Source organism: Dermacentor silvarum, chromosome 2 (assembly GCF_013339745.2).
Source record: "Dermacentor silvarum isolate Dsil-2018 chromosome 2, BIME_Dsil_1.4, whole genome shotgun sequence".
Classification (NCBI taxonomy): Eukaryota; Metazoa; Arthropoda; class Arachnida; order Ixodida; family Ixodidae; genus Dermacentor; species Dermacentor silvarum.
The window spans coordinates 103,421,791-103,433,430 of record NC_051155.1 but is presented as its reverse complement, the minus strand read 5'-3'; the positions used below and the strand labels follow the sequence as shown (position 1 = coordinate 103,433,430).

Genomic DNA, 11,640 nt, shown 5'->3' with positions numbered 1-11,640 from the left:
GGTGGCAAGTCAAGTTCAAGTCGAGGAGCGTTTATGAATACGGGGGTTATACTCTCTCAGCAGTCATGTGATGGCGTCGGCAAACGCGGTGCACGTTCCGGCATGTGTAAACGGCTGCGTAAGACGCAGTGGCCTCTCCCCCTTACTAGAGAGTACTGCACGTTTCTAACGCGTTTGTGCTAGCGTCCCCTTAAGCGGGAGATGGTGCAATTATAATGAAGGGCGCTGTTATAAAATAGGAATGACGTCACATATGGCGCGTGTCCTTGGTGGAAGTCAATCGTTCGATTTAGTGCGGCAAGACTGGGCGAATTACACGGAAGATTCACGGTTTACCGATGATTCCCTCCGGACCTTCGCCCACTCATCATCATTCACCCCGTGGATATGCGGTGTTTTGTAGCGTTAGCTACACTGGCCTAGCCAAGCCCGTTTCGCGCGGCACATCAAGAGCCGTGCTGCGCATGCGCAAGGATCAGTGATGTCACACGGCTTGCGCACCGGAGCCACCGGAGCCGGCACCTCTCGCGCACTCCGCCGCCGCCGCGCGCGACTCTCACCGCCGCCGGTCTGCGCATTCCAGAGGAGTGACGTCGTAGCCGTGGTAGACACACTGGCGCCGGCGCGCGCTCGCTGTGGAGTCGCCGTCTGACACTGCGCTGGAGCCGCTGCGCTTCTGACGCGTTTGCCAGTGTGGTATAGCTACAGTGTACTAGAAGGGAGAAGCTTGACTCATCGGATCCCGAAGTAGTTGCCTGGCAATTAGCGGTTGAGCGTAGGAGACAACCAGGAAAGCTAAGAATAATCAGCTGAACCTTTGCTAACGCTACGTATATCCTGGCATAGCCGAGCTAAGCCACTGCAACTTTTTTTATTATGCCGTTTGATTGAGAGCATAAAATTGTTACAACTGTCTATAATTTTCTACTGCGATAGCAATTATATGGACACTCCAAGCGTATGTCTGCCGTCGGCGTCGCCGTCGCCATGAGGTTCCGTATAGAGTCCAACGGCGATGAAATCGTCGCCGCACACCGTATGCTGTATGTGCGCGACGGACGCGCGTTTTCACGGGGAGCGAACGCACGGTGGAGAGGAAACGCGACTTCTTCCGTCGTGCGAAAGGCCGTGGGGGAACGGGAGGGAGGGAGGGGAAGCGACGTTTAGCTGCGGCACCAAATATAATAACGTTGCATGGGACGCCAGAGGTAGTAAAGACTTCCGACGCTATTCGACGCGTGTCCAGTTCTGATCTCGTCTAAAACCTCCGAGCCGCCCCAAAGGCACCGGCAACAGTCACCAACGGCGCGCGTTCGGTGCAAACGCGGGCAAAACGCCCACGGTGTTGACAACAGTTCTGCGCCTTGCTGGTGCTGCTGCATGTCCTAGTTTATATAGCTGATAAAACTACTATCCTTACTCCGTGTAGCTCTCTACTAATTTTCTATCGCAATTGATGCTTCGCCTTGCGGGTGAAACTGCGACATTTTTTTAAAACTTGCCGTTATGGCTACTTTCCATCATCACCACAATGTTGGTGACGTAGGGGTCTCCTTTACATAGGATGCCGGGCATAGTTCCTGTCGCTTCTTTGAGGTCTGCGTGAGAACGTCGTTCTTAGAAAACGCACTTAGATCACTAGATTGCAGGCTCACTACTGAATTGCCACGTCATCTTTTTAATATATCTTCACGGGTTTTCTTCGAGTCTGGCAAAAAAAAAAGGTGTGGTAGGTCAAGTTTTACGGAATAAGCTGTACTTTCTGTACAACGTGTGTAGCATTTGAAGATCCGAATTACGTTCCAAAGAAGCTTTCGGAACGTTTGATAAATTATTCACATTAGACAAGAATCTACAAATGTGATGATGCTGCTAAAATTATGTACGACGTTAAAACATGCAATTGGTCACATCTGTGCACGATGTACCACTTACGAGCATTTGATTTTATTCTGTGGAACACTTTGCAAGTTTTCATGTAAACACCGCATGAATACATTTCAAAGCGGTGCAACAAATAACAATAAGCGAACAGCAAGATTGGGCGCCAACAGTTCGCATATTCAAGGACAACACAGCAATTTGGGCATATCTTGGTTAACAAGTGTTTAGATGCAAAAGTGCAAGAATTATGGTATGACACAAGCGACATTGGGTAATAAATGAACCTCTTCATATCGGGCTTGGAATACTTTTTGAACACTACAAATAAACCATCACTGGCTTAATAAATGATGTCGTGAGCAGACCCGATCATTTACAGGAATTAGACGACTTACAACATCGCTCCAAATGTCAGTCATTCTTTCTTGTGGCTTGGAATATCATACAGTATTCAGTGTTCCCAATGGTGCTGTGCGGACGCGCTACGACTTTTCGCCGAATTAATGGTTACGTCAGAGGTCAGTGTATTCAGAGAGGGCTTAGCAAAAGTTATGAAAGATCACTGCCTCAGAAGGAGCAATAAAATGTGTTTTTCTGGTCTTCATGACATATGTTCTCGACTGAGGGAGGCGACATATGCCACGCGTCGCCCCCCCCCCCCCCCCCCCCCTCGCCCAGCGGAGCTACACAATACTATCGCTGAAATTTTATTGACGGCTTCATATAAATGGCGCTTAGGCGCACTTGCGTGCCGCTAATGACAGTAATAAGATACAAATTCTAACATAAAGGCCTTTGCCGCAGTCGTTACCTTAGAACGATCGCACTGTGGCAGTGGGAACCAGGAGTCTTTTTATAGAGTGGAATAAGCGCTGGCAGCAGTGGATAGCTGGCTCAAATGGTTATGTCAAAAGCAAAAGGTACTTTAAATTTCTCGAATGAACGGTCTCTTTTGTTTAGAAGCGTTCATTCCTTTTAAAGCTCTAATTACACATAGCAAATAATAACAGATGAGAATTTTATTTCACTGAATAGCTTGGTTTATGCCATTGTTCCTGTGTGGGGGTGTATTTTTGGACGGATCATCTGTGCTCCTGGCATCTACGCCTTTCCTGCATAACGTGTGTAAAAAAAAAGTCCGAGCCCTTCCACTCTGTGAAGATGGAAGTCCAGTGAAGCTGGTGCTCTGGTGGGACTTGCTATGTTGGGGTTAGCTATATTGGGGATTTACTATGCTGAATTTGGGTACAGAATAGTAAACCGACCCCTTCGCTACGTACTCGGGAAAGAGGCTTCGGTGCCGGCTTCGAGTAGGCCATTTAGATATTTTTGAACACTTAGACGATGGACACACAATACCCGGTTCAGAAAGAACTTGCTCGGCGTCCGCGGGCGACGGTGTTCCTAGCGCGTTCCTCACGCTTTTCTACGACGTTCCGGGACCAGACTACTTGACCAAAGCTCCGTATGTAATACCAACGCTAACGCGAACTCCTCTTACACCCCACGCCTCCGTAGACCTACTTTTTTTCGTACACCGCCATTGGTGGGCGCGCCTCACGCCCTCCCCCTCCAACGTCAGTGTTGGACGGCGCGACTTACGTCATCACTCCTCCTCGCCTTCATTTTCATCTGCACCCTCTCACAGCATTCTCACAGGGTTGAGCTCTTCTTTTCTTCTCCTCTCCCGCTAGGTGCCGTGACTTTTCTGCACGCGCACATGACCTCCAGGAACCTAGTTCTTAACAGCTTCGCTGTAACAGTTTTCCTCTTTGCAGCTTTTGTAGTTCAAAGCACGACATAATTAAAATAAGTATAATAGCTGAGACAGGATAAAGAATACTCGGAAGATGGTAGCGATTATTTTAGAAAGACCATGAGTATTTTCAAGCACCTTCATTGACCTTAAGCTTCGTCCCTTTCTTTCAACATAATTCATCATATGGGCTGTTAGAGAGAGAGAGGAGGCATAAAATGAAAATTATAGAGGTTTACCTGGTGTAAACCAGGCAAACCTCTAATTAAACCAGGTCTAAGTAAACCAGGTTTTACATGGGATGTAAAATATGACTGTACACACAGCATATACGACACAGGACATCGGACACAACGTCAAGTAGGCTGTTGGACTATTCTGTGCTACTAATGGTATTGTAGGTGCGAAGAACATCGCCAACTGTTGTTGCATAATGTTCACGTATTCGTTTTATATGCACGTTCAAAAAGTATGAATGCCTGTCCGATTTAATCCTTGGTGTCTAATTTAATCCCATGTATGTTTTTTGGGCACAGAGGGAACAGCAGAGTATACTTATTCCGCCGGAGAGCAAGGTAAGTGAGAAATATTGATCTTGCATGGCTATAATAACACCCGTGTATTCAATTTTCTTCCTCAGCGTTTGTAGATTGCCATGTTTCTTTTGAGATAAACTTGTACAACCCCTCTCCATTTCTTCCACTCTTGTCAGTTGATGAAGAGCCTTCACATCTGGAGGTACTCCTTCAAGAGTAAGTTGGCGTGGTTTTTTTTCCACGAAACAATTTCGTACTTACTCTTGCAGTCTAAATATACCATTATTTTGTTGCTAAATGTTGGCTGGTGTAAAACGTCGCCTCCGCTTACTACCTAAGAAATACTCGATCAATATGTAACTTGCAAAGAAAGAAGACGTTTTGGCGCTTCGAACGCGTCCACAAACGTCTGATTGCTAGTGGAGAAAGTTCAGGGGCATGGGGAGCGCGTAAACTGAAGCGCTTCTTGAACATTAGTCATTCAACATTTGTGTCCTGTACCTGCAGTGCTTGTTTAATGTTCTAAAGCAATAAACGAAAATTTATCGTAAAGGTAGGAGTTATTATCTAATTTTGTAACTGTAAATCAAATCACGACACAAATTTTTAACAGCGGAGCAGTTTAAGCCGGTGGTTGGCCCTTATAGCGTAGGCCAGAAACTGCGCCTGGTGATGACGTCACCGCGCGTTGCCTAGCAACTACTTGGCACAGCTCCACCTCGCTTCGCCGCCGCTGGATCCGCACGGCCGCGCCGAGCTGCTACGACCGCGCACTTGCTCCGTCTAGCCATGACGTCACTTCGCGTCACCTAGCAACCACATGTGCCTCGCTTCGCCTAGACACGTTAACACTTAGCCAGGCCGCGTCTTCAAGCGCGTCGTGCGGCCAAGCGAGAATCTGCGCGTCGGCGGTGAGCCGATCTGGAATACCGTGCCGAAGCTGCAGCCGAGTAGAGGCATCGTCGAGTACAAGATCCCGAGTTTTGAGAACGATAACGCGAGAGTCAGAGTTTGACTATCCAGCCTCGTTGGGATAGCGACCCTGGCTGTAGTTTGGTCGATCACAAGCTTCGTTGTTTGCTCCAGCCTTGCATCCCTAGTGCAAGCTGCGCTCATTTTTTTAGCATGACCTTACTTTTGTAGTACAGCGTTATTTCTGCGAAGAAAGCGTGCTTTTTTGTTGCCATAGTAACTTTGGTTGCAGGTCTGATGCCTTAATTGCCAGTAGTAAAGGGCACTAAGAGAAACTAGGAATATTGATGAGGTGCCAGCGGTGCTGGTTTATTCGACCATGAATACGTAGACATGCAGAGACGCATGCGTGGAAGACTAAACACAACTGATGGGACAACTAGCGGTCGAAAAATCTTGGTTCAGGTTGTTTTAGAAGCTGCAGCATAATCGTATCACCGATGCGGTTGGCGCGTTATTTCGCAGTACGCTTCCATTTACCAGCGTAAAGAATCTACCTGGGGCCAACTTTCTGCGGCAATGAAGGGAAAGCTACAGAGGTAAAGCGCGCACAAGGTGTATTGCATCGCACGCATTCACACCAGCAGTGGGCGCAAGCCGTCATCATGCCGCTGTCGCATATACGATAGCGCATTCCCCCTCTTACGGACCGAGAGCCCTATAAATACCGACGCTCAATAAGAGCTGTTCACTGTCGCCTTGACACGCGTGCTGTTTGTTTGATCGACCGGAACAACGGCCGATACACAAGGAGAGCCTTTCTGAAGAAAGTCCCGCATTATCCCCCGCGTTAGTTTAACCTGGAGAAGAGAAAACATAAACGCCTTATACACAACAGCTAAATAAACACACCACTGAGTGTGGGAGTTGATTTTACAGCGAAGCTGTTAAGGGCTCACTCTGCGATGCTCGCGTCCGATAATAAAAAAAAAAAACTCTCATTGGCCGTATGCCGTATGTGCGAGTGAAAGCGCGCGAGGGCGAGCGACGCGCGCTTTCACGGGGAGCGAACGCACGGCGGAGAGCAAAGCGGCTTCCCAGTGGAAGGGGAGCGGTGGGCGAGGAGGGCATCGAGGCACCCTAGACTGTGCGTGCCCGTTCTCCCACTGCGGCGCATGCGCGCAGCCCTGCCGGCTTCTGCCGCCTGTGCCGCTACTCTCTCTGGGCTCTCGCCTGCCTCTCCCTTAACACAGTCGACAACGGCGTTTAGCAGTTCCGTCACGTAGCCAGCGTTTTGACAGCAGTTGTGTCCGGTCACACAAACAACGCGCACAACTGTTGTCGGCAGCGGCGGCATCTTGCCCGGGTTCGCACCAAACGCGCGCGCCTTTGGTGACGTGTTTATGAAGAATGGGCCAACCTTTGCTATACGCCCTATGGCGGTGTACCGTAGCCACCATAAGGCCATGGTCTCTGTCGTCACTAAATAAATGCAAACCACCGGGTCATATTTATTTCGCATTCATTAATAGTTCAAGTAACCAATTACACCATCACATCTTAATAGCCATAATTGGAAATACTTAATTCCCACCATAGTACAGCTTCGCATGTGCCACCCCAGTGGAAGGGCTGACAGTTCTTTTTGTGGCGTTTTTCTTCCATGTATGGGCAAACGCGAAACCATCCCACGTGGAAGCAGCGTCAATTCAGCATCTCTTCCGAGGAAACAACACTGTGGCCAGACGCTGCCAGACAACCTGTGCAGAAGCTCAGCTTCCGTAGTTTTCTCCTTCATAGCCACAGAAAGTTGCCCGCGAGTATAGTTACTGCGATTACAACTATACGGACACTTGATGCGCGTTCGCTGCGCCTAATGTCCTTTTATCTAGGGAACAACTGAAAGTGTCAAGAATGTAGAGTAGGAAAATGCCGCACAGAAAAAGTTGAAAAGACGATCAATGCGTCCTAAGAGTGCAAAGGAGGCTTCAATGCGGCGATTTCAGCTTTGACAAGGAGCATCTATTGTATTGCCGAGAGAGTCACTTGTCACAGCTCTTCGTGCTTCATGCGCATCAGATAACCAAGCATGGTGGAGTTTTCCTAACATTGAGGCATCTAAGGACAAAGTTGGATTGTGCGTGGCTGAGAGTGAGATAAACTATAAAGAAATGTATCACATGCAGAAGATTCCATTCCCGACAAATGGCACAAAAAATGGCACCACTCCTGGCTGACAGGGTAACAAAGACAAGGCCATTCGACATAATTGAAATAGACTTCGCTCTAGCACAGAATGCTCGAGAAGAAATTGACCGTAATGCTACGAAGTTTTACGTAGAAATATTTACTTCTGTGGTAACTAGACTTGCACAGCTGGAGTTAGTCAAGAACTTGTCATCAGAAGCATTCATACAAGCTTTCCGAATATTCGTTGCCACAAGAGGGTTATGCACAACAATTTATAGTGACAACGCAAGAGCTTTCAAGAAGTCTGAAAAAGAGATAAACAAAATACAAAGGATTTTGTTTATCCGCTCATCCAAAGATGAACGGGTGCAAGAATACACCAGCAGTCTGTAAGTAAAAGGGAAGTTTCTTGCAGAGTTAGATCGATGGTGGCGAGGATTTTATGAAAGAAACATCAGAAGTTTTAAGACGTCAGTGTTCGAAGCTATACGAGAATAGGCTTAAAAATGAACAACGAACTGTGCGGCTGGAGGCAGAAGGAGTGATTAACAAACGGCCTCTTATTTACGTGTATGCCAATCCCAACAAGCCACAACCCATAACACCTGCAGACTTTGTAGGAGGTAAGCAAGTACTTAACAAACACGACGACAGCAAATCTATTGAACAGAGTTTACTGAATTACTGGAAAAGAAAAGAGGCAATGATAACATGGTGGGCAAGATGAAAACAAGAGTATCGAAAGGAACTGAAATGTGCTAACACAAAAACGACTGGTAACACAAATTTACAAAAGGGGATCTGCTTCTGCTTGGAGAAGCACGTAAACGGACGCAGTTCAAATTCTGCAAGGTCGAAAAGATTTTGCCAGGCCAGGATGGCCTAGTAAGAGCATGCTTGCTTCATACACCTGAAGGAAAACTGGTCAAAAGACCGATTCAGCTGTTGTACTCGCTGGAAAGCTGATTCGGTTGAATCTAGTCAGCGTGAAGATGTAGAACACAGATTGAAGATCAGCTGGGAGGCGACAAAATATGAGCAGATTTCCGGGGGAACACTCTAATTTTTTATTCTTGTTCTTGTTCCAAATAAACCGAAGATGAATCGGTTCTATTGTCTCTCTAGTCTTTCCGAAACGTCGGGTGTGGCGAACGAACTGCACCTAGATACAGCGAAGTATTTGCAAAGTCGGAGTTTCATTTGGGGCTGTGGCAGAACAGACTAGTCAAGCTAGATCTTAGCAGATTTTCGAGCTTGTCCTAGCATTCCTGTATTTTCGTAAAAAAGAAAATTATGAAATAAAGTTGAACCTCGAAAGCCGACTAGGACTTTCGAAGGCTGTGAGAACTCCCTGCTACAGCTTCGCTGTCTTCGATGCATGAATTTCGCGAATTCGCACGCTTCACGCCTACTTGACAAATATCACATATGGCGTGAAGTCTTTTTTCTCTCTCGCAGTTTCGTGCTTCTGTATTCCGTGCTAGGTACAGCACATAATGGTGCTCCTCGATACATTAGCATTTTATCCCGGTCTAGGAGCAAGACTCCCACCGTAGAGGCATCTTCGGATGAGGATGCACAAGACTCGTCGAAAGCTGCAGTCGTGGCCTGCATCTTGTGCCTCGTGCTCTCGGTGCCGCTTCTCTATTTCCTGCTCTACATAATAAATAATGGTGAGTAGGTGTACGGCGGACGTATGAAGTTTTATGCTCTACTTAGCAAAAGGTGGACACAGCAATGCAACGCATGAATAACGTACGTCCTAGCCGAACATTCACTGTTAGAACTAGGCTATGTAGCATGGGGGCACTGCATGGTGGCATCATGGCGCAGAAAAAGTGAGTAAATGACCTTAGAGTCGCGAGGCTTGAATTCCTAGAGCTGAGAAATGCTGCGATCAGTTTACGGTTACAGTTCAAGTGACTATACGAGTGACAATTAAAGGGTGAGACTGCAGTTAGAGTGAAGATTTTAGTATTAAATAAACACAAGGAAAGCCAAACGAAAAACGTTCGGCCTGTCGCGCATCTCTTAGGATATTCCGATGCTGCAGCATTCTGTATCTCGAAACGCCTTTGCCCCACGTACTTTTGGAAACCTCGTAGGAAACACTGTTCCTAAAACGCGTCAAGCACTGTCTGGGATTCGATCACCGAAGGCTTGAAATTGGCCACCCTTCACCTGCACTCATGCTCTACTAGCAATGAAAAATCGTGGCGCGAACAAATAAACGTGCATAGAATTCAGGATCATTGTCGGAGCGCAGTTCCTGTATCGTGCATTCAGTCCTGTACGGTGAATTAAGGTGTCCTTTTGGGGCAGCTGTGTCTTCGACATCACGTGTTATTTCTGAGATCCCAAACCACTGCGCCGATCGAGAAGAGCAGGCCCTGCGAGATTAGATTTTTTTAGTCACAGTCATATGAGGCCAACACACCACGAAGCAAAGGAAAGAATAGGGAAAATCAGCTGAGGTAATATTTCAAATGTAGAAATAAGCAGGAAAATAGAAATCAAAGCGGATAGAAACACGACTAGCCGCCGGTTGTGTCACGGTGGGCTGCCCGGGCAATTCGGCCAAAAAGGAAGGGATCAGCGATCTCTTGCTTGGATTTTCTCTCTGCCACGTCCTTGGTCCTGAAAATTCCTGACCCTTCCCCTTCAATCACTGTGCGTTCCACTTTGTGATCCAAAAGTAAAGTCGCAAACTTAGCACCAGCCGGACATTTGATATTGAGCGTCCTCGTACCTGCGAAATTCTCGATAATATTGACAGTGCATCTTGAAATCCAATGTCATTTATATATGCGCTTAAACAGACGTTCGTGAAAAGGTTGCAAAAGTCAGGAGTAAGATGCCTTCTCTCGAAAAATTGTTAATCAACGTCGTACGTTCTAACTGCGTCGCGATGAAATTGTTGCAGCTGTTTTTTAGTGACGCTATGCAAATAGCCCCAGTAATTCATAATCGCAACCAGTAGTTAGTGTCGCTGTATTGTTTCACGATTCTACTGTATATTGTAATTTATTGTGCCTCCCTGACAGATGAACAGTGTTTTCATTATTTAAACAAAATTTCATTTTCAGTGATCTTTTCTTTTTATGAGGCTATTGTTTAATCGTCTCTTGTGGTGCACGCTAAATAATTCCTTGTGACTAAAGCAAATTTACTGCCTCAGTAGATGTCCCAAAGTACCCATTCTATTCTTTGGTGTTTAATTGTGATCGCGCGTCTACACCTTTACAATGATTGTTTCATACGTCCTTGTATGTGCCTACTGCAATTAGTTTGATTTAGATAACTTCTTGTAAGTTCTAAAATTAGGCCAGACCATTTATTTTGTGCAGCACATGATATGCAGTCTCGTCTTTATTCCTGCGGAGATTCGCACCGATGCAACGCGCACATCCCGTTTAGCAGTGCAATCAGTAAAAATCAGTGCAAATGCTTTTTCTCCCGCAAAGTTTTTCAGGCTGCGAAAATGGATTTTATTTGTATGTGCATACTGGTTGTGAAACATCGTTTGCAATGAGGTTTATTTTTTTTTTGCTTCAGCAGACTGCTGTATGCCCCTTTTAGCACGTTGAGTTCGAAACATGATGCAATTCTTGTAAATCGAACCTTTTCGACATATCATTTGGATTGTACATGTTTTTAGTAGAAATGATCTTAAAATAAAAGCACTCCATGCAGTGCCTTTATTTCTCCCATAGTAGATATTTTCTCCGTGGTAGACACCACATAAAAAAAAAAGAAATCGTCAGTGAGTTTGTCATTCGTGTGAGAAAAACTGATTGTTAAAGCCATGAACGCCTTGCCCACATATTGGTTTCATGATAAATGAATGTGTGTGTTATTCCATGATCACGGCTGTCTAGATTGTAGCACCACACTTTCTACAGGCATGTCATCTCGCTTTCACAAATATTTAAACGGCCTACAGAGCCATTATGTTTTTTTGGGACGTGCAAACACCATCAACGAGAAAGTAGGGTGTTGTACCGAAGACGAAACTTTACTACCTTTTCTAAGAGGATGCAATATGAGGAGAGAAAGTATGTAAAAATGATTGACTTATATACGTGAAAATGGTCTCAAAATATTAGGATAGGTAATATGGACATCTACTTGACGCAAAAACAAGATTGGTTAAGTCAAAAGATACAGCGATATTGACCTCTCCTTGTCTCAGCAACATTGTCAAATCTTAGTACTTTCTCAATAGGCTCATTCACTGTCCTCTTTTAAGTCTATAAAAGCGAATATGCACACATTGCCTACACAAGAACACGCGAAATTTTTGCTTCTACAACTCTGGTATTGTTGGGTCAGTGGTGTCAAAGCAATCGTGGCACCAGTATT

General features: G+C 45.9%; 1 protein-coding gene across 1 annotated transcript in view; it reads left to right on the top strand.

Moving 5' to 3' along the window:
- The first annotated feature begins 4,155 nt into the window (after positions 1 to 4,155).
- Positions 4,156 to 11,640, top strand: part of LOC119440264 (uncharacterized) — a 58,954-nt gene continuing 51,469 nt past the window's right edge. The window contains exon 1 of the mRNA XM_049662840.1: positions 4,156 to 4,215. Coding sequence (XP_049518797.1) covers positions 4,156 to 4,215 — 60 coding nt within the window. The remainder of the gene's footprint in view (positions 4,216 to 11,640) is intronic.